General features: G+C 42.8%; 1 protein-coding gene across 6 annotated transcripts in view; it reads right to left on the bottom strand.

The window, feature by feature from the left end:
• Positions 1 to 892: 892 nt before the first annotated feature.
• The window catches only part of RNF20 (ring finger protein 20), a 28,684-nt gene continuing 6,595 nt past the window's right edge, over positions 893 to 22,981 (bottom strand). Inside the window, exons 2-22 of one of the 6 annotated variants that reach the window (XM_030470446.1) lie at positions 20,267 to 20,348; positions 17,830 to 17,892; positions 17,399 to 17,568; positions 17,097 to 17,264; positions 16,837 to 16,984; positions 16,486 to 16,668; positions 14,382 to 14,500; positions 13,354 to 13,500; positions 13,087 to 13,164; positions 12,669 to 12,788; positions 11,219 to 11,398; positions 10,886 to 11,021; positions 9,567 to 9,688; positions 8,844 to 9,241; positions 8,150 to 8,267; positions 6,383 to 6,532; positions 5,219 to 5,431; positions 4,191 to 4,316; positions 2,955 to 3,095; positions 2,514 to 2,615; positions 893 to 2,293 (exon numbers count right to left, since the gene is read on the bottom strand). In XM_030470446.1, coding sequence (XP_030326306.1) covers positions 2,117 to 2,293; positions 2,514 to 2,615; positions 2,955 to 3,095; positions 4,191 to 4,316; positions 5,219 to 5,431; positions 6,383 to 6,532; positions 8,150 to 8,267; positions 8,844 to 9,241; positions 9,567 to 9,688; positions 10,886 to 11,021; positions 11,219 to 11,398; positions 12,669 to 12,788; positions 13,087 to 13,164; positions 13,354 to 13,500; positions 14,382 to 14,500; positions 16,486 to 16,668; positions 16,837 to 16,984; positions 17,097 to 17,264; positions 17,399 to 17,527 — 2,955 coding nt within the window. In that variant the 5' untranslated portion in view covers positions 17,528 to 17,568; positions 17,830 to 17,892; positions 20,267 to 20,348 and the 3' untranslated portion in view covers positions 893 to 2,116. Of the gene's footprint in view, positions 2,294 to 2,513; positions 2,616 to 2,954; positions 3,096 to 4,190; positions 4,317 to 5,218; positions 5,432 to 6,382; positions 6,533 to 8,149; positions 8,268 to 8,843; positions 9,242 to 9,566; positions 9,689 to 10,885; positions 11,022 to 11,218; positions 11,399 to 12,668; positions 12,789 to 13,086; positions 13,165 to 13,353; positions 13,501 to 14,381; positions 14,501 to 16,485; positions 16,669 to 16,836; positions 16,985 to 17,096; positions 17,265 to 17,398; positions 17,569 to 17,829; positions 17,893 to 19,035; positions 20,088 to 20,266; positions 20,349 to 22,981 lie in introns of those variants that run through there. The other 5 variants (XM_030470449.1, XM_030470445.1, XM_030470448.1 and 2 more) reach the window with 5 other exon arrangements.

Genomic DNA, 22,981 nt, shown 5'->3' with positions numbered 1-22,981 from the left:
CAATGTCTGCAACTGCATAAGCTGGGGGAAAATTGGCTATGACAACAATATACACTGGAGCCTGTAGATGAAGTTTTTTCTTTGTTTACAGTTAGTCTGTCCTAGACACTGACTTTAGACCTTTTTTTTTTTTTTATAAACTTGTTACCCTTTCCTTTCTTTTACCCCAAAATATTTCTAGTCTTGATAAACTTTTAATTATTTCCATTCATTCTGGCAAGTCAAAACAGACCAGCTAAAATTTTCAGTGTTTCTCAATGTTTAAATTGATAAGGCGAAAAATTTAGTCACTTCCAAAATGAGCTTCAAAGACTTCCTGAGCTTAAAATTCAATATTTTAAAATAAGAAAATATTTTTCTTGGTGAGGAAAGAAAAAATAGGAGTTCCCAAGCCTCATCTGTGAAACAAATCTGTTCCAAGTGGTTTTTTCCTAGTGTGACCAGAGTGAACCCAACACTAACAACATACAACAAAAGTTTCAAGCTTGATTTGCAGTAGAAAGGTGATGTGACTTAATGACTGAGAAAGAGTAAAGGGGCTTCGTTTAATTCATTGTTGTTCACAGCTGTAAAAGGAAGTCTGCTGTTACAGCAAAGCTGTTTGAAGATCCAGACAATGTATGTTGGTGACCCAGGACCTGGCTTTGATGAACAACCACTTGTACAAAAAAAAAAAAAACAAAAAAAACCCTACCACCAGCATTAGTACTCTTAATGCACTATTCTTTCTCTTGCCTTTACAAACTGTAATCCAGGGAGAAACTTCCAGTGAAAGCTGAGTGAGAGGATTCTACTTTCATTTCTTCTACACATGCTGTAGTAGATCTTAAGCCATACCACAAACTCCAGCATCCCAGCTCCACCTTGTAAAGACAGGGTCACGTGTTCCTCCTCAGGATCCACAATAATTTACAAGGTTTTATTCATATTTTCTGAATGTTTTCACAATATTATAAGACAGTCTGCATTTCACTTTACTATTGTTTTTATAATTTCCTACAGTGACTATAGGAAGGTAATACAGATTTTATGATTCAGGGAAGGGACACAGATAAGACAAACGTGACAGCTGCACCTTCAAGAAAATTAAATTTACAGGAAAAACTCGATGAAGGAATGTTGTAAATAAATGACTTCACATTTTTAGAGTGATTGTTGATCAAGACTTCAAGTGCAGCCTTGCACTGCAGGGAGCATAGAGACAATACCCTATGTTATGTCCTTTCACAAAATTCCTCGTGGCCATGACAAAATGACTGTATAAATAATCCAGCATCTTGGTCCTTCTGTTTTGTCAGGCATCAGCTAGTGAAGATACAGCCAAAAAGACAAAGGTTCTTTTACTTATGCATTTTTTGAAAGCAAAGGAAGGAATAAATAAATTTCTCTACTACAGAAGCTTAAAGCCTGTGATAAATGTTTCCAGTAACTGGACAAAGGACAGGAGCACAGACAAGATACTACTGGAGGTAAAAAAAACAGAAAAAGCACCCAGGAAACAGCTTTTATTAGATTTTGTGCATTATAAGATTAATCTCTGTGGCAAATTTGCAACAAAGTAACCCCTGAAAATTCATTTCTGGAAACTAAGGACAATAACAGCAATACCTCAACTCACTGAGGGAGATAAATACGTAAGGAGTCACTCCACTGAAGCCTACAGATGTACCTGTACAGTCATTATTTGGCCCATTACTTGGGAAACTATTCACTCCCAGAAACATTACCATACCTTGATGGGATTTAATAAAGAACATCCAAAGCAAATTCCTCAAATAAAGGCCTCATTTATCTCTGCTGCATCACAGCTTCCATTCCATCAAGGCAGGACTTCAGTTAGATGTTCCCAAATTGGCAGTGTCAAAGCGATGGATGGCAAATGTCCTCTCAAGCACAAGGAATCCACAAAAACTGAGGGCAACAGTAAAAGAAATGGGACACGAAAGGAACCAAGATCCAGAATATGTTTCTTCCAATACCCTAACCATACTTTCCAGAAGAGACTGCAGATCAGCTGACAGAAGCACAGACTGCCCCAAAGGTGAAAATCACAGAAAATGAGGGAGACTGAGTGGTCAGTATAAGCGGTAACTTTTCATCATTCCAGTGGATAGAATCAACCGATATAGATTCTATGGAAGTCGTTGGCACCAAAGGCAGCATTGCACTTGGGGCACTTACGCTGCCGGGTGTCATAGCGTGTTTTCACACACTCAAAACAGAAGACATGAAAGCACTTTGTGAGCACAGCATCCTTTTTGCGCATGTTACAACACGGGCAGGTCAGGCGGGCCTGCAAGACAGAAGCATTATAGTGAGGGCCCATTGCATTGCACTATGTATGTTAGATGATGACTGAAGATGAAGGTCTTTCCATTCCTCATAAGAAGGTGGTTTCTTCAATGCAAGATAAGGCTAAAATGCCAGAGTACAGACACACGACGTCAAATACTGAAAAGCTGACTACACAGCCTTTTGATTAAAGAGGGAATTTTACAGAGACAGCTACTCACCTTGTAATCCTTGATTTCTTCCATCAGTATTTCATCACAGTTAGGAACCATGTCAGGCTTCTTAGTGGTCTCCAGCTTCCTGCGTAACCTAGAAATATCTTCCTGCATAGAAACAAAAGACCAAATAAATGAGCAATATATGCTCCGTCACAGCTTCTTCAAGGACGAAAGAGAACTAGCACCTGGCCAGGTCATTCCACCCATACTTTCATCCCCTATAGTCCAACAGATTTATGAAAGATTACATTATCATCTGGTCCAACATGTATTGTCAATTATCAGTGGACAACACCTGAAAGAGCCAAGACCTGATAAAGCTGAAATCAAAGTGAAATTGGACCCCCAAGAAAGTAGTGTAGTTGAAACCCACTCCAAGCTCAGTTACCAGGAGACAGACACCAAAGCAGGCAGATATTCAAGGATTGTGCATCAGGTATATACCTCAGCCCTTTTGAAGTTAAACATCTCTTTCTCTCTAGTTACTCTGTTTTCCACAATTTCATCCTGGAAGTCATGTAACTTCTTCTGAGCCAGCTCTAGTTGGGCTTTCAGATCATCTGCAAGCTGGGCTGCATCCATGGCCTGAAGAAGAAAACCAGTATTGGAAGTACCAAAAATGGAAAAATAGCTCCAGTGATTTCTAGTCCCTCTGCCTGGCAATCTGAGACTGCTCACAGAATATTCATCAGGCAGCTATAGACACATTTTTTCAATTTAATTTTGGTATTTCCAAATGGAATAACTGGAATTATGCCCTAAACGTTACTTTAACAGCAAAATATCTTACTATTTACAAGTTCTAATCACTGAGCTTAAACGCTCCTCTTCAGTAGAGCCAACCCTTGTCACACCGCAATGCATGTCACTTGAAAAAATACTGATGACCACACAATTCTCTTCTTGTTCAAGTATCTTTAGGTTTCCACCTTCTACATTTTCTCTACTAAATTATTTAGAGGCAGTTCTACAGCTGAACTAGACAGAACTGCAAGAGAAGTGTTTGTTTTTAATCATTTTCCCTCTTCACCAGTTCTCCTATTACTTTTTAACTGTCCCTAGCCAATGAATCTATTAGCCAAGTTCCCTCAATACCACAATTGTACTAAGCAGATATTAAGCAAAGTGATTGTGCTTAAGTCCCCCCATCTCCATTTCACAGTGATACTTCTGCTTTCCTTTCTATCTGTTTTAATGTCACTGCTGCATTTCTACTGAAGATTTAAAAGCAAAGGCAGCATCAACCATGAGACTTAGTCTTATTTTACTCATAACAGAGCTACTTTATTGATCTTAGACATTTGCTAAAGGTCTTAACATTCCCCAGCCATATTTTCCTTTTACTTACCCCATCTTTCCTATAAAAGCTTTGACTCTGGTTGATTTCATCTGGCTGCTGCTTCTTTCACAATAGGTTTACTTTTAAAGGCACCTTACTTCAGCTCCCTCATAGGACTTTCACAGAAACACCTATGATCTGCTCCCCCTTATCAAAGGAAACATGAGTCTACAATACTTTAATCAGAACTCTCTTCAGGATTCCTCAGCATTCTAGTATACTAGTCCAAAACCAGGGAATATCATGTTCCATAGTATGAGTGAAAGCTAGGAGCCTTCTATGTGTCCCACAAGACAACAACTCCATCTTACAATCCAAGAGGAAATCAAGCAATAACTCACCTTGCGTTTGTTCATTTCCAGGGCCTGTGTTCGGAGACCCAGTTCTTTCTCGCCTGTTCCAATACTGCTTTGCAGTAAGTGTTCCTTCTCCTCTAGCTTACGTACAACCTGCAGTTGGGCATCCACCTTGGAAAGGGAGAGTGGAAGTACAGGAGGACTGAAATGCATGCTCTAGGTCTTCAGAGTTGTCATTAAAGCTGCATGTTAAAACTATCCCTGCCTCCCCATTACCTAGGAGTACCTCTTCAGCTCACCTTTTTCTCCCTAAACAGACACATTAGCAGTCTAAGAGCTGTACCCAGACCTCTCTGGCAAACACTTTAAAACTCAGCAGTCAAATACTCTCAACAAAGATGTCTTACTTTTTGGAAGGTGGCTTAGAGAATCATTGCGAGGCAGTGAACAGTGATCCAACATCTTGGTTCACTGCTGGAACCAACATCCTTGGTGCTATATTTTGGATATGGGACCAAAACAGCATCAGTAACACACTACTGGGTTTGCTGCTGCTGAACAGTACTTGCACAGTATCAAGACCTTCTGTGTCTCATGCTGCCTGCCATCAAGAAGGCAGAGGGTGCACAAGCTGGGATCAGACAGAGCTGGAACAGCTGACTCAAACTGACCAAAGGAATATTCTATACCACATGAAGCTGTGCTCAGCTAGAAAAGCTGGTGGAAGGGAGGAAGGGGGGGATGTTCAGAGTGATGGCGTTTGTCTTCCCAAGTAAGAATTACACATAAGGCCCTGCTTTCCTGGAGATGGCTGCATACCTGCCTGCCACTGGAAGCAGTGAATGAATACCTGTTTTGCTTTGCTTGTGCTCACAGCTTTTGTTGTATCTATTAAACTGTCTTTGTCTAATCTACCAGTTTTCTCACTTTTGCCCTTCTGATTCTCTTCCCGATCCCACTGTGAGGGAGTAAGCAAGCAGCTGTGTAGAGCTTAGCTGCCTACTAGAGTTAATCCACACCACCTCCACCTTTCCCTATCAGTTCTGTTGTCCTCTCTCGTTCTCCCAGGTTACCTGAGTCTTCAGTGTCAAAACTTGGTCTGCCAGCTCCTCCTTCTCCTCTTTCAGCAGCTTGTGGATCTGGTTGGACTTGATGCGTTCCGACATCAGCTTGAAGTTGGCATCATCCTTCTCCCGCAGCTGCTGCATCAGGCGGATGTTCTGCTCCTGCATATCTTCAAATGCCTGGCCTGTGACATCCATTTCCGACAGCAGGGCCTCCTCTTCCTGCAAAAGAATCCCAGGCTCTAGCAAAACTGTCTCCTGTACTCCCTACAAAGACCCTGGACATTTTACTCAGAGACACCAAACCTAGCACAGATGAAGGAACATGTCTCAGTATCAGAGAACAGTATCTGCCAGCAATCAGAAGTGTTCCTTAGAAGCCTACACCACAGCAGACATACCCTGAATTAGAAGATGCAGAAAAGAGATGGTTATCTCCACAAGTATTCACAGACTGTGTCTTGTCTGCTGGCAAATTCAGCTGCGACACATTCGTTGCCAGAGCTAGGCAGAAAACAACTCTCAACTTCAGGCCGCTAGCTGAACAGCTGTCATATCCACGAGGCCAAAGATTCTACAGTGGACAGCTTGACAGATTCCAACTAACAGGCTGCTAAGCCCCTTAAACTCAGTTAAGCCACTTCAACATTAAAGGAGTAAGTGTCAAGTAAGCGACAAGACAGAACAGTCTTGTACTATAAGGAAAACAATCTGAATTCTAAAAAAGTACATGTCAAGTACACTTGGCTTGCATCTCCCCTACTGAGGTGCTCCTGCTCTCTTATCAGTAGATTAAGCCCTATCTTGTGGAAAAAGGTATGTCATGGTACCATGCACATGTATTAATTATATGAACTGTGTAGATAATACTTTTAAAAAGAAATTGTAACCTCCTCCCATAAAGGCCGATGCAGACATCTCTCCTCTGTGCTCTTCATGTACGCCACATTCCCCACCACCCCCGCCATGAAGTCTGCAACACCCTAGTGTTGTGGGGGTTTTTGATCATTGGGTTTTTTCTTTTGGTTTTTCCCCTTTGACAAATAGGGAAAAAACTCACATCTCTGGCACATATAGAGACAGAAATTCCTTCTCTCAGGAAATCTTCCCAGCTGTAACCTGAAGGTAGTTCCTTCCCAGGTGCTCCAGCAGAACCCTTCAGAAACTTCTCACCTGCTTAGCCATGGCTAGTTTCTTCTGTAAATACTCAATTTGTTCCTCCACTGCTCGGATCTTGCGGAGGGCATCCTCATCAGCCATCTTTTTACTCTCCTTTTTCTCCTTGTCTTCCAACTCTTTCACCCTCTGCCTCAGGTCTTCCAGCTACAGAAAGGACAAAACACAAATGACACTAAATACAAGAATGTGGCCTGAATGTTGTTAAGAACCTGTTTTCCCCACAATTCTTTGAAACATTGGAAAAACTGTTTTCAAAGGATGGAAAAAGAAAACCCATCTCATCTTGACAGGAAAGTGTATTAGTGGTAGAGGGACCATTAAGATGGGCTGTAACCCCAAGATCTTTATTTCAAAACCTTTCAATATTCCACAGCATCAGAACAGGAACATCAGTCTCCTGGAGTTCTGCATGTGAGGGTATGTGGATGGAGAGCATCTGATCCTTTAAGGGCACCTGGTCAAGAACCTTTTTCAATACAAAAAGGGATAATAAGAAAAGGAAGAAGCCACAAACAAAACATACAGAGACCAACCTGACAGATAAATGATAGAAAGGCAATGATGAGAATCAAACCTGGTCAGTCACATTAATTGATAAGAGCATGCGAGAGTGTGAGAATGTTTATTACAGCAAGGTTATCTGACTGGATCCTGTCAATTGGGAAACACGAGGGAGGGAGGAGGAAACTAGAAAGAAAATACACAGAGACACAGACCTGACAAAACAAACATGGAGACAAAGACAAAAAACAAATCTCCCCAGCCACACCAACTGATAAGTTACCACAAAACTACAGGCACAACTTCCAGGAAGATAAACCTGGACTTTGCAATTGATATGGTTGTAAACCAGGGGTGGATCCTGGACTGGGATAACTGTGGGAATCGATAAGAGTTGTACAAACCCAGGAGGGAAGCACAGGGGAAGGGAGAGCAAGAATGAAAAAATTTAGGTTAGACAGAGAAGGACATAAAAGGAGCTAGTCACATGTAAAATATGGCCAGTCAGCACACACTTGTCTGGCTCAGCCCTGTGCATGATCACTGCAGCCTGTCCTATCTTCTTGTATCTTATTAAATATTTTCTTAACCATCTCTGTGTAATCTAACTCTCTATCCCATACGTATGTGTGCTGCAATGGAATTAAGTGCTAGCTACTGCTGAGACCTGTATATGAAGAAGGTAAAAGGGCCTGGGATCAAAGGGGGTATCAAACACAAGGGACCATGATGGTACTTGAGGGATCTGCAAATGTATGTGTGCTTGCGAACCTACAGATCGTTTAGTGTGTGCCTGCACTAGTGACGTTCTACGTCGACTGGCTGAAGAGGAGGAAGGGAACTTGTCTGTCTATGGTTATGTTTTGTGAGTCCTGTATGTACATGCTGTTGACGGTAGCACCTTCAACATGCTGTTGAAGGTAGCGGTGTGACTGGCTGTGTCAGTGACCTCTGTGTGTGTATGTCTCTGGGACAAGTGCTTGGCTTCGCTACTGGTTGAATCTGCAACTGAGAAAGAAGAAGCCATGTCCATCCCTCAGCATGGGCAAAGGGATTATCCCTTCCCAGAGGAGGCCATCCCAAAATTTCCCTCTTCACCTCCAGACCATTCCAACCTCTCTCCTAAGTGACAAAGATGAGAAGAGAAACAATCTTCAGTTTTGACAAAGACAAAACCAACACAGTTCAGGTGCAGAGTATCCAAAAAGATGTTTTAAGTAACGCACTAAAGAAAAAACAACAAAGAGAAATGAGATTTACCTCAGCTTTTGCCTTCTTCTCAGCTGCCATCAGCTGTACTTTGTCTCTCTGTTCTTTGGGGGCAGAACGGTACATATCCAACAACAGCTTCATCTCCTTCTGACTCTCTTGGGCTTTCCTGAGACAGAAAGATAGGCAACCGTGAGAACAAGCAGAAAAGCTATGCTGCTACGTATCCAGCATGAAACTCAGAGCAATATTCTCTCCATCTCCCACATGGTATGTATATGGAGTCATCCTTGGCTTCTTTTAGCCAAGGAGTACAGGCTGAAAACTGAAAAGAAGCATGTTCAGGCCCACAGACTGAAAAGCCAAGAGAAGTGGGGTGGGGAAGAAACGTACCATAACAGTAAGCAACAAACTCTCCATCTTTGCTTTGGTGCTGATCCAAGACAAATGAAGACTACTGTAACCTTTATTAATAACCTGCTGCTGTAAAGCTTTACACAATTGTTATGACAGCAGAAAACCAGGATTACTTGGCCCACACCATGAAGTAAATGGTTTGGTAATTCATGTTTTAGGTTGTTGTAGGAGAAGTGTTACTACATTGTCCAAATCACTATCAGACACAGAGGGTACCAGGAACCTCTCTGCTTCAGTGAAGCTGACCTTGTGAGCTAGAGGTCATCTTGCACAAACCCTCCAGTTGGAGCACTACTCAAGCAGGAAAGGGAGGGACAACAGTTCTTACTTTAGTTCAGCTTTCAGTTGCTTGATCACTTCAGCCTCCTTCTTTCTTCCATCTTCATGCTTCCCTTTCTCCTTCTCTTTGGACTCTCTCTCCTTCTCAGAATCCTTCTGCTTCTGCTTTTCCCGCTCTCGTTCCTTTTCCTTTTCTTTCTCCTTCTCTCGCTCTCTCTCTTTCTCTTTTTCCTTCTCTCGTTCCCTCTCCCTCTCCCGTCTCTCTCGTTCACGTTCCTCTTCATCTCGCCTGGCTTTCATTTCATTAACATCTTCAGAGGTGGCCTTGGGGACAGACACTTGGGTAGAAGGATCATCAGGTTCCTGCTTGATCTCTGGAGGTTCCTCTTTTGTTTCTTCAGTGCTGGACTGGGACTGCAAGAGAGCACTACCACTGCGAGAGCGGATCTGTTGCAGCATAGCAAGAAAGAAGACAGAAGAAAACAAAACATTAAGTTCTTCACCAGAAGTCTACCTTATCTCCCTTCTTTGTCTACCTAGATCCATGCTTGCATGCTCCCTCTACAATTTCTACTACTTTTCATGGAGCACTCTAGTGCTACAAAGGAAGACGACTCATTTGGTAAGTGGAAGCTTAAAGCAGAGTGTAGAGCTCCATCAAAAGTTACACTGCATGCTGTATCAGAAAAATTGATATTGCAGGCAAGACTGACACCATTCCCCCTTCTCCAAAGCACCTTCTGCTCTTTCCCAGCATTTCCTGCTCTGATACCTTGCTCAAGTCAGACTGGGCCTCTCTCAGTTTGCGCTTGTATCTTAACACCTCTCCCTTCAGCTGGTGGTTGTGGTTTTGGAGGCTGCTGATGAGATGACGCATCTCCCGATTAATTGGGCCTACAGAAACAGAAACACAATTGTAACAACACACTTTTGCCAAGTGTCCGAGAGACCCCCATGGAGATGGAGAACAAGCTAAGTGTCAACCATAAAGAACCAAAATAAAACTATTATCATTCTGCCACACAACAGAGCAAGTGTAGAAAAGAGCAAGTGTAGAAGAGAGCCATGCCAGTTTTACATGCAATCATAAGTCCTTGCACATTTACAGTCCCAATTTCCCCATTAACTCTACTTTTTTTCCCCATGTTCCTAAGTGCAAAGTGTCATGCTACAAAAATCTCTATGATTTCAATGCTACTTTAGAAATAATGAAGTTATTTCCCTTGATGAAATTTGAAAGTTACTGGCTTCCTATCCAGGTTGTCATTTAGATGTCTTCTAGATCACCGAATCATAGAATGGTTTGCGGATGCAAGGGACCTTAAAGATCATCTAGTTCCAATTCCCTGGCATGGGCAGGGACACCTTCCACTAGATGATGCTGCTCAAAGCTCCATCCAGCCTGAACTTGAAAACTTTCACGGATGAGGCACCCACAGCTTCTCAGGGCAACCCGTTCCAGTGCTTCTCCCCCCTCATAGTGAACAATTTGTTCTTAATGTCTCATGTAAATCTTCCCTCTGTCAGCTTAAAGCTATCCCCACCTCGTCCTGTCACTACCTGTCCTTGTAAAAAGTCCCTCTCCAGATTTCCTGTTGGCCCCCCTTTAAGTATTAGAAGGCTGCTCTAAGGTCTCCCCAGAGCCTCCTCTTCTCCAGTTTGAAGAAGTCCAACTCTCTCAGCATATCTTCATGGAAGAGGTGCTTCAGCCCTCTGATCATCTTCACAGTCCTCCTCTGGACTTGTTCAAGCAGGTCCATGTCCCTCTTGTGCTGGGGGTCCCAGAGGTGAATGAATCTTCCCCAAAGTATTTTAATAATGCAAAATACTCTGTCATAAATCAAATTGTTAGCAAAATATATGTATTTTGAAGTATCTAAAAAGAAGTCGGATAACATGGAACTGGCCCACCATAAAACACATGAAGAACTTTGGAGTTTTTGATATCTCAAAAACTTGCCAGAATAAGTATTTAATAATAACAGACAAGAATCAAACCAGGTGTTTAACTGCAATACAGCTCCTAATGGGCAGGGGTGGTGGTGGTGGTGGTGTTCGTTTGATTTTAAGTACAGCAGAAAAACTCCATACCTGCTTGTTCATTAGCAGCAAGCGTCTGTTCAAACTCTATCCTCAGCATCTCATATTCTTTGCGGACTTGTGCCAGGGTGTCCTCTAGCTGAATCACCTCTGTGCGCAGTTTCTTGTGAAGGCTGACCTCATCCCTCTGACAAGTAAGAAGGGGACAGAACTTGGTGCTGTGACCCTGGAGTTATGTCTCATTCATCAACATGAGGTACCAGAGAACAAATGAATTATTGCCAGAAAGGTAAATTTCCTGACCATTCCTAGAGCCACCCAAATCCAGCAGTGATGGTCAGAAAGATGAAAATGTTCCCTAATCTGACAGAAGAGAGGGGCTACCTCAATCAGTTCCACCTGGCGCTGATGTGTGGTGCGGGTGCCATGAAGCAGGGTGCGGGCCTCATCAAGGTGTGCCTTCAGCTGGAGACTCTCATTATACAAAACAGAAAATTGCGACTGCATGCAGCGATATTCTGGGGTCTCCTTCACAGCCTCTTCCACTGCTCGTCGCAACTCAACCTAGTCAGGACACAAGAAAAGGCCACAGAAAGAAAATTCATTTCCTTGTCTTTGATACCTATTTTGCAAGGTAGGAGAAGAGTGAATCAAGCTGCCACAAGCAAAGATAAAAGCAGAACTTTAACAGCATTGCTATAAAGTAGATGCTTCAATACTAGTTTGAGGTCTATGATTTCTCTGTATTGCAGCAAGCAGTTTCTCTGGCACAGTCACATGACTAAAGTATTTGATTCTCAGGTTCTGCAACAGTTTCTCTCAAAGACATGAGCTTGGAAAACATGATACATCTTTACAGTGGACTTCCTGTAAAACTATAATCACCTAAATCAATGAAGATGGACACCTAGAAAATTATGATAGAAAGTAGAGAAAATACATGTAGACGTTATGTTAGCTTTCTACCAGTGAAAAACATAATGACTGAAAGGAAGATAAATGAGAGACACAGAAGTACGGAATCTGAATTCTCCTTACCAAAAAACGTTAGCAAATCATTGTGACTACAAGAGTGAAATAGACATATACATTCACACATACATCTTAACATTAATTAAGAGAAAACAGAAGCTGTAAGGCAAATGGTGTCTCTCTCAAAACAAACTCATGTGGATAAACAGAATTCAGAAGTGCCTCAAGACAGTTTCTGGAATCTCATCTCTGAAACTTAGGTTATAAGCTCTGATGTTTCTTATAACAGACTAACAGATGTATTGATCACTAAGACAAAATCTGGGTTATTACCTATATTATATACTTATCTACTACACAGTCACAGCTTTTTGTGTTACTACCTTTTAGACATACGAAACTCATACACTGCTTCCTATCTATTCTTTCTACCATACAGGGAAAGATTTAAGTTCACTGACTCTTCCAAGAGCCAAGCTCTCCTAACAAGTTCATGGATTATTTTTTTTTTCTGGTTCATTGATTCCACTTGCACAGGGCAGGGCGGAGGTGGAAGAGGGGTTAATACTTCTGAAAAGCTGAAGCTAGTTTTCAGCATATTTTAATGATGCCTAGTTAATAGATCAGAATGGAAAACAGGAAATAAGAAACCCATTTCCAACGATGACCGCATGGTGTCACCAATGCACTGAACTGCAAGTGTTTCACAAACCTATGAGCTCATACAAAATACAATCTAGCTAAAAAGCAAGCACAGAGTAGAATACTATTAATGAGGTCTTCCAAAGACACCGTTCACAAGACAGACAGCAACTAACCACATAGAACACCTTTATCCTCAGAATAGGTATTGATGTCTCACCTTGAGTTTTTCATTCTGTGTTGTTACTTCCTCAAGATCCTGGCGTAGTTCCTCTAATTCATTGAGGCGATTCCCAGCAAGTTCTTTATTTTCTTCCAGCTCTGCATTCATCTCCTCAAACTGTTGGGGATAAACTGCTTGTAAATACTACTGTTATATCTATTGAGGGTACTAATTAGGTAACTCTGTGTACAGTAATTACAGACTGAGTCAGGTAACACTACTGAGTGAGACAGTCTACATCCATCAGGTCTGTTTGTAAGCAGGAAATTTGTGCGCAGGCAAAATGGCTTGCCCAGAGTCACCTAGACTTATGACAAAGGAGGTATCTAAATTTTCTTCCAATTTATGGCCCTACACGCAAACTCTCCTTGACTTTAATTCTTCCCCTTCCTCACAACCAAGCCCATGACGTTACCTTGCGGGCATTAATGGTGATTGTGCCCCCATAGAGGCTGCTCCCAGCTCCATACACCTTGTAGCCTTTGGAATTTACCTGCAAAAAAAAATAACAGATTTTATCATTGTCCAATTAAATGCCAAGATTGCTGATATAGCATGTTCAAGACTAAAGACAGTACACTAGAGGTTCTCAGTTCTCACAGCGAAGTACCACAAGGTGATGTCACACATCTCAAAACGACCCCCATTTCTTTGGTTTCCTGACAAAGAGGATGGTGCTTACTCGTTCCAGAACATCTGCTAAGTGCCGGTTGAGCCTCTGCTCCCTCTTGCGTATCTTGTCAATATCCCACTGAAGGTCATCAATCATAGTCTCCAGAACAGACACCCGAGATTCTGCTGTCTCCACTCTCTCTTGCAGCTTGGAGAACTGCAATCAAAAGAGTGTTTCAGCCAGCAAACTGAATAGAATCATTCTATTAGACGCATTTTCTGAGACTGCTCAGTATTATTTTTGTTCCCGAAAACCCTGGATTCATATGCTTCCCACCCACCTTTTGCTCTGGCAGCAGACTACTCGATGAACTGTCCTGAATTTTACACCAGCTGAATTGCAATATAGTAATGAAAATAGAACTGAAAATAAAACTGAAAATGGAGAAAGAGCAACAAGCTGCTAATATGTGACAGACTAGAGAGGGAACCACCTCAAAGCTTATTCAAAGGCTTTTTTTTTTTTTTTTATTTTAAATCTTTTCAATCCATATGTTCATCTACTCTACACACTACTGAAGTACATGGTGCTCTAACACTAAGGAAGGCCAGCATTAACACAATTTTTAAAGGAAATGCAACCTCCGAAACAAATACTGCCAATAACGTGAAGCCCTTAATGACTGGGATCATCTTGTAATTAATGTCATTATGCCTTCACATGATGTAGAGAAATCAAGGAATTTGAAATGACAGGGATGTCACGTCAAATGTCTCATATGTTACACAACCACCTTAGCATCACCTTACCACTTCCTCTGCTGTTTTCTTTTGAAATCAAATTCATTCAACTCACCAGTCTGATTATACTCTTTCATTCAGTGATGTAACAAGCAAATCAATCTAAATTGCACAGAAAAATCTATGTACAGTTCTCCACAACACCCACCCTTTCCATAAGCTTTGTTCAGAAGGTAACTTTCAAACTGTGTTGCTCCTGTCCCTCTCCAAGGCAATACCTGCTTTCCAAACTATAGTAACCACAGATTATTCTAAGCAGGACCCCAAAGCAAATTTCTTTCTCTCTCCTTTTTATACCTCCTGAGACATTATTCGGTGCTTCTCCTGAAGAACATCAGCTAGCTCCTGCAGCCGTCCATTTTCATGTGATAGGTAGGTATTAAGCTCCAGGACTGCTTCTTCCATCAATGTAATATCTGACAGATGCATAAAGAAAAGGAAATTAACAGAAACCAAGGAAAATTGTTTTTAATTCTTAAGCAGCAAAGAAAGAAGAAAAAGCCAAACAAACAGAAAAGGAAATTTCTGAGGTTAACTTCTGCTTACTGCATCTCTCCAGCAGGTGGATCTTACCTGATCTCCAGAGCTTTGACTTACATTCACTAAGCAAAAGGCTCTGCAGTTCAACATACTACAGATTTCTGTTTGTCAGTTACCATCCCCTAATATCAGAGGCCATTCTAATTCTGTCAGTATCAGCCACACAGAACATGCCCTTGTAACCCAGTGATACCCTAATGCAGATCACATTCACGTGTAAACCTGCTACAACAGGTGGCCTGAGCTAACATACCGGGTGGCAATTCACAGAATGGTTTGAATTGAAAGAGACTTTAAAGATCATGTAGTTCCTACCCTCTGCCACAGGCAGGGACACCTTCCACCGGACGAGGTTGCTCAAAGCCCTGTCTAATCTGGCCTTGAACACTACCAGGGATGGGTCAGCCACAGCTTCTCTGGGCAACCTGTGCCAGTGTCTCACCACCCTCACAGTAAGGAATTACAGTAACCGAGTACAGGTGCATACTGCACTAACACCAATGCTACTACAGAGTTCAAGACTGCCAGCTAAGGACAGTAATGCTTCACTACACCAATGCTAGACTTTCCAGAGCTCCTTGACCAAAGCATATAGAACACTCTGGATGGAAGACAAACCAAGGAGGATAACCTGATATCCCACCTAAATTTTCATTCAACAGATTAAAATTCTAACCTTAAGTTTTTCAGAGAGTCATCTAAGTGTAAATCAAATCTGCTACATTAATTTTCAGAAGCTAGTCATTTGGCTTTCTTCTGCAGAGCTCTGCTTTGTGTTCAAAACTGACAACTATACTGGGCATACCAAGACATCAGATGGCTACTATTTTGCTCAAAACTCAGTTGTAACTGAGGAGTTGGTTAACCCTACATCTTTTACTAAACTGCAAGGGAAAGGGAGTCCAACATCAGTTTGCAATACTGATTTCATTACTTCTTTTATGCAGTGGCTCAGGACGGCTAGCTGGTAAGGTTCAACTGTAATCTGTAACTTCTCAGGTGCATGAACACACTACTGGCAAGAACAAGCCCTTCCTTAGCCCAACAGAGTTCTCACCATTCACATTTACAGGCAGGTATAATACATTTCTAGCACGTAGTACTAGTCTTTGTTAGAGGTTTTGGTTATGGAGAGTTTGGAAAGCTATGCCAATTTATTTTGGAACATAAATAAGCAGGAGAAGGACTATGTCTGTCATGGTTTAACACCAGCTGGTAAATAAGTACCACACTGCTGCTCGTTTACTGCTCCCGACAACCAATGGGATGGGGAGGAGAACTGGAAAAACAGTAAAACCCATGGGTGCAGATAAGAAAACTTTAATTATTGAAATAAAGTAAAATACTGCTAATTATAATTAACGATGATAAGGGAAATAACAAGGGGAGAGAATATAAAACTAAAACAGGAAAGGAAAAAAAATAAACCCAAGTGGTGCACAATACAATCGCTCACCACTCACCGATACCCAGCCTGACCCGAGCAGCGACCTTCCCTTCTGGGTGACTCCCCTCAGTTTATACACTGGGCATGACATGCTATGGTATGGAATACCCCTTTGGCTAGTTTAGGTCAGGTGTCCTGTCTCTGCTCCCTCCTGGCTTCCTGTGCCCCTCCTCACTGGCAGAGCATGAGAGACTGAAAAGTCCTTGATCAGGGTAAGAACTACTGAGCAACAATTAAAACACTGGGGTGTTAAAAGCACTGTCCTCAGATGAAAGCCGAAACACCAGCTACTAGGAAGAAAATTAACTCTACCCCAGCTGAGGAGACAAGGCCTTAATGCATAAAATGCAGAATCATGTCTAAGCTGGGGGTAGCTGAGGATTCTTGAAGGGGGATCTGCCACCTTGGACATACCTCCACTGTTCACCTTTTGGGATAGCGAATCCACTTTCTCCTGCAGTTTGTCATACATAGTCACAATCTGGGCAACAGCACGGCGGGAGGACTCTACACGCTCCTGAAGCTGAGATTCAATCTCCTCACTGGTGCTGCTGGCTAGAGTAGCTAGGAAGGAAAATGCCGGCTCTAGTCCTTCACCTGGGAACAGAACAAGATGCAAAAAAGTAAATGTGCTCTGGCAGGCAGCACATCACTATGCTTCTAGTCTTCACAATCAGAGAGCCTCTGTCACCCTTGAGAAAGGGACATAAACACTGTCCACCACTGAAATCCATCTTTTTCACTATCCCCAGCCAGGTGCCTCACCTCGTTCCCTCTCATCTTTGCGCTCCTGATTACTGTCCGAGTCTGGTTCAGGTTCTGGTACCACCAGTGCTTTTCGTTCAGACAAAAGGTCTCCAAGACCTTGGTCCAGGTCGAAGCGTTTAAGGATGATGCGGATATTTTCATCAAACTGAATGATGGGACAGACAAGACAAACAATGGATGGGAATGAAAGGAGTGCAGTGGAACAGAAGAAGAGGCAAGAGAACAGTGTATATAAAATAACAAAGCATGTTACTAACCTGATTCCAGTATCGATTGATAATCAGCAGAGAGGCATCATCAGTGGCCTGCCGACGCTCCAGCTTCTCAATGTGCTCCCGCAGCTCATCTTCAATGGCCTGCCTCTGGTCCAGCATCTCTGCTAGTTTCCGGTTCTTGGTCTGTAGGGTCCGGATGTCCATCTCCTCCTGTACAGAGGCACATGTCAGAGCACACTGCACACAAGCCACATCTCTGGACTCATTCAGAAGGCAGAGAGCTATTTTTGTTTCCAGCTGAAAAAATGCAAGAGGTTGAGTTGGGGTGTGTGAGAAAGACATACCGTTGAAGAAACACCACCAAGCTTTATGGTCTCCACAGTGGTCCCCGAATCCTCAACTCCCGCCTTCTTCTCTGGAGGCGCAGAAGGACCAGGCTCTCCAGCTGCCCGTTTACTACCAACTCCAGACATGGTGGCCAAAGCATATAGACTCCTGCTTTCTCCAAGTTCCTCTGAATATTAAAGAACACTATTAAAAATATCCAGCAAACACACACCCACACAATCCATCTAGTTTAGGGTTTTTAACAGAGTCATCCATAACGGTAACAAGCTGCCAACATAGTGCAGGCCACAGAACTTAAAAGGTTTTGGAAAATACTGGTCAAACATTAAGTCTTACAAGACACCACTAGGATTAGCACTGCAAACAGCAAGTTGATGGGAAAAAAAAAAAATCCACTATCTATAATGTCAAAATGGAAACACTGTACCTTATCACGTTCTTTGGGAAAAAAATCTTCATGCGGGTTCAGTCTCTGTTTTTTGATCTCTCTCTGTATTAACAAAAATTGTCTGGGTTAAACTTTAACAAGCAACTGAGCCTCTGTCTATACGGCACAAGTTCACTTCATACCAAAAAATTGTTCTTATTATATCAACATTCAAAGTCAGTTAAAGCCGAGGGTAGCAACACCTTGAAGATGAGCCCTGGAAGAGCTTACATAGAAAACTTACAAATCCTATGGAACTGAATACCAATTCCAAGCCAATGTTTGTAAAGATCCATTTGAAGAGTTTTCCTTTGTATGAAGAGAGACACAGCCATGTTTGAAGAGTATCTATCCCCAAGCTACTGCAATCTGAAAAGCTCTGGACTACTAGTTACAGAATCACAGAACAGCTCAGGCTGGAAGGGATATCTGGAGACCACTTCCTCAGTGCTCCTGAATAAAGCAGGGCCAACCAGTGCAGGCTGCCAAGGGCCTTGTCTGGTCAGCTCTTGAGTTATCTCCAAAGAAAGAAACTCAGCAATGTCTCTGGGCAACCCATCCCAGTACTTGACGATCCTCAGCATTAAAACAGGTTTTTCTTATGTTTGAACAGTATTTCTTGTGGTTCCCTAAAATATTTCTTAGCAAAGTAACAAATACCTCCTTATAGAGTTTTTAAAACAAGTATATCAGCTAGCGATAGAATACAAAACCAAGCAGATCTCCATTAGATGTAAGCAGCATTCTTCTCCCATATTCACCGATGCTGTGCCAACTCAATCCACAGATCTCTCTCTCCCTCTAAACTACATGGTACCCAGAAGTAAGTGAAATGCAGACCATACAAATAAGATCTGTATTGCTCCACTTAAATCTATAACAGCATTTACAGTTAAACTAAGGATTACAAACTGAACTTGCCAATTCTTATGTATCAGCTTTACTTGAGCAATTCTACTGAAAGTAATAAAGCTGCTGTATTTTTAGGATTAAGGTGCTATGCTGCTTTGCCATATCTTATAGCTTAACAAACATTTTAGCTTTGCATTGCGCTTCGCATATGCATAATAATATAAAGATTATTTCTAAACAAGTTACTGAAGCACCACATATAGCGTTCCTGTAACCTGTGTTTTAATGTAAGTATTTAACACATCTCAAAATCAAAAAATAAATAAAGAAAACTTCCACTTAACCATTTTTCACCTTTTAGCAACAAAATTCAGTGGGCACTGTTTTGGCCTAGAATGACTAGGCCATTGGAAGGAGTGGAGGGAACAGCTGTTACTATAAACATCTGCTGCCTATCAGTCCAAGGAGCCACTAGTGACTATTGTCTTTCAGATTATTTTGTCCATGGACAAAGTATTTCTTCCATTGCCTCCTGACACCAACATTCTTCACCGCTAGATTTCCCCTTCTCTCCACTACTCACATCCTCACATACTGTACACCAGGACCTGACCAAGTTTTCATGACCAGAGACCCTCTCTTTCCTCTAGGAACCCAACCTTACCCTCAGTCCCAGGCTATTCACGCTCTTCCCAAACTGATACACTCGCTCATCAAAGATTGACTGTCCTCCCATAGCAGAGTCTCAGCTTCATCTTAATCTCCCTCTTGGGGTTAAGACCCTCTTACATGGAAATCAAAATACATCTCCACCTGGCACTTCCCACACCTACCACTGGCAAAAAGTCATCCACTCTGACGACCATCAATCACCTGCAGAGAGCAAACTTCTCAAGGCCCACGGGCTCCCCAAGCACGTTGAGGATTTCACTCTGCTTATGCCCACTAACCCCCAGGGACGTGCCCCAACACTGTTTCTGCCCTACATGTTCCTGCCACTGACCCCAGGCACACCCGGGGCCCTCCCCCACGGTCCGCACCCACCGCTGCACATCCCCCCAGCCCTTCGGGGCGCTCCGGCACTGCTCCCCAGCGCCGACAACCCGCACCCGCCGCTGCCTCTGGGCAGCCCTACACCGACCGCTGCGCCCCACGACAGCCCCGCACGTACTGTCCCTTAGGCCCATTCCTTCCTCCGCGGGTGTACAGCGCATCCGCCGCCGAGCCCTCCCCCCACCCCCACCTCGTCCCCGCATCCTCACCGGCCGGCCGGCCTGCCCGCCCCTCCGCAGACACCGCCCAGCCCCAGCCGCCCCACGGACCCCTATAAGCGCCCCCAAAACAGCTGCGGCCGCGGCCACCGCCTCCCGCCGGCCCACCGGAAGTCCCTGATGCAGCCGGCCGTCCAATCGCGTGTGTGGCTGAGCGGGCGTCACGCAGCACCGCCCCTCCGCCGGCGGCCGCCTCTTCCGGCGGCCATTTCGCCCTCACTCGCCATGGATGCTGCCGGCCTGCCGGTTGCCCGCGCTCGACATGGCCGCCGTTGCCATGGTGCCGCGGAGCCGCCTGACGCCAGCGCCCTTACCCGAACTGAAGATGGCGGTCTGGGCTGCAGCTCTGCTGGTTAGTCACACGCTTCTCCGGGCCCCGGAGTAGTATTTCACATACTGCAAGTTTAAGGCAAAGTTTTACTTGTTTAGGTTTAGTGTCTTCATCTCTGGCCCTCTTTGTAGCAAAAAAATTGAAAACACCTACAAACATCATCAGGCTGACAGGGGTCCTGCTTTATTTAACAATTAAAAGTATGTATACCTCATTTTAGGGCAGGCCCAAACACTATGTGATATGCAATGTATAAAAGAGCAGTTCAAAGACTAGTTTGAATTTTTTTTTAAAGCATGGTGGTTAAGACAGGTATGGAAGAGAATGTACAAGAGTAGGAGGGTTCTTTGCAGGAAATGGATTTTTCATTCCCTGTGGAGGAAATGCCAAGGTGCATAGAAACAAAAGACAGAGACACAAAATTAAATAAAAGGTTGACTGTCCCCATTTCAGTTACAGTTTTGCTGTGATGATGTAAAGCTAGTTTGCATGGGATCAACACCTCAGAAAACACATGTACAGGGGAGAAAAAACAAGCATAAAGCAAAGGCAGGGAAAAAAAGGACTGAAAGCGATGCTGACTTGAAGATATAGAGTATATAAATACATGAAAATTTACATATGAAAATGTATAAAGTGTATAAAGTATATAAAGTATTTCTTGTAGCTGCAAGCTTTTTTGTGCAGGTACTGGTGTCCTTCCCGCAGCTCCACAGCAGCTGTCTCCCCTGGGAAATGCCAAAAAAAGGTACAGTCCTCACACTGCAATCCCAACGTAATGAGCCACTATGCCCCAGAGTAATAGACTAGCCTAGTAATACACTAGAAGACTCAGGCCGAATGGACATCTGAGTTCCTGAAGTGAAAACAAAGCTTCCCCTATGATTCTTTTATTATCATACTTTTTTCCCCTGCAGCTGCCAGAACAAGCGTGGCAAGACAGTGAGCTGCTGCAGCTCTGTGAGCAAGTGTGAGAGCAGCTGGGATGGGGAAGTTGACCAGCTTGGTTGAAGTCTCTATCTACACAGCACTGTGGCATAAAATAAACATCACGTAACAGAACTGGAAAGGTGAGGACTTCAGGAGACTTTTTTTAAAGTTGCCTTCAAACCTCTCCTAGTTAATAAAAAAATAATAAAAATTAAAAAGAAAGCTAATGTATATTCTGCCCACAGCATTTCCTTGAAGCTGAAGACCCCTTAACTAATAAAGAAACAATTGATAAGTCATTGATTCTTAGTTCAGAAAGTCCTTGACCAAAATGTTTGAAACCAAAAGGACCCTTTTTGTTGAATTGGGTGTACTAGAAACCAGGTCTTCAAGTCAGCATAGCTTTCAGTCCTTGTGTTTTCCCTGCCTTTTGCTTTATACTTGTTTTAAAAGGGAAGGTTCTTGCAGTCAGCTAGATTGTAGTGCTGAAAAAGAAATAGATGTGCTTCCAAATACCTATGTAGCTTTCCACATAGCTGCTTTCAAGAGAGACATACAGGAGATGGTGTGTTAAAACCTGTTAGTGAAACTTGCTCTGAGATCATAGCTAACAGAAGGCTCTGGCCTCCAAGACAGAGAGAAATCCTCTTTTGCCAGAAAGGTTATGTGCGCTGGAGTCCACTGATGAAATATCAGAACACAGATTTATCCCAAAGACAGCAGCGGAAGAGCTTTGACCACTCAGCTCCTGATACTGCAGATGGAGAAGGGGACTGCAAGTTACATACACAAGGAAAGAGATCGGACAAATGGATCTGCAGACTTGCGCCTCACAAGAGGCAGCTAGCCTAAGATAATAAACCAGAAAAACGCCACCTTCAGGCAAGCACTGCGAATGGGCAAAGCAAAATACTACCCACAACACCCACAGCAGACTAACTAAAATAGCTAACAAGACCCGAAATTAAATGGAGGAAAGCCCTTGCCATAACAAATTCTGTGGAAAAAGTATATTTTTGTTTTGGCACACAAGTCAGCCTCTGATTTGCTAGGTTGTAAAGTGGAACCACAGCAGTTACTCCATGATAACCTGGTGCCAGCTACCATAGAAGGGCAGGTATGAAACACAACCCTTAGTGTGTCCTGTGGTAGCTTGCACAAAAGCTCAGAGCCTAGGAGATCAGATCATGTAGTAGACAGGAAAGGTAGAAAAAGTCTTGAACAGAAAAAAAAAAAAAAGGAATATGCATTTTAGTGGAACATACTTCCAAATAAAAGGGCCAGATCCTTTCATATGTTTATGTGAGTCTTTGGCTTCAAAGTGAATGTAGCTCTTTCCTCGGAAAAACAACTACAATAAATAAGTAAATAGGATGAAGGGCTTAGACTGAACTTCCTAACCGCTTTAATTTCCTCACATGCTGGATACAGGCTCCAAGTTGATTACATCTTATTCGGCTATTTTGATCATTGGTGCTTTGAAGCAAAACCAGAAACACTAGTGTATTAAAAGATATCCCTTTCTTATTTGCTGATTGTTTCAAGGCACTCTTTCAGTTACTGAAGTACTGAAGCAATCAGAAAAATAATTTTTGAATCTGACTTTTGAAGCACAAAGCTTCAATCCTTGCTCAAAATTTGGTTCTTAAAGGTTTGGTTCTTAAAGGTTCTTTAAGAACCTTTAAAGCCACTCATTGTGGCTAAGGATGTGCTGTAAGAATAGAATAATTTCTGTTTTTTTCTCAAAGATGCAGCTGATGTTGCTGCT

Source organism: Strigops habroptila, chromosome Z (assembly GCF_004027225.2).
Source record: "Strigops habroptila isolate Jane chromosome Z, bStrHab1.2.pri, whole genome shotgun sequence".
Taxonomy (NCBI): Eukaryota; Metazoa; Chordata; class Aves; order Psittaciformes; family Psittacidae; genus Strigops; species Strigops habroptila.
The sequence above is the reverse complement of the archived record's forward strand: the minus strand, read 5'-3'. Positions and strand labels throughout refer to the sequence as shown.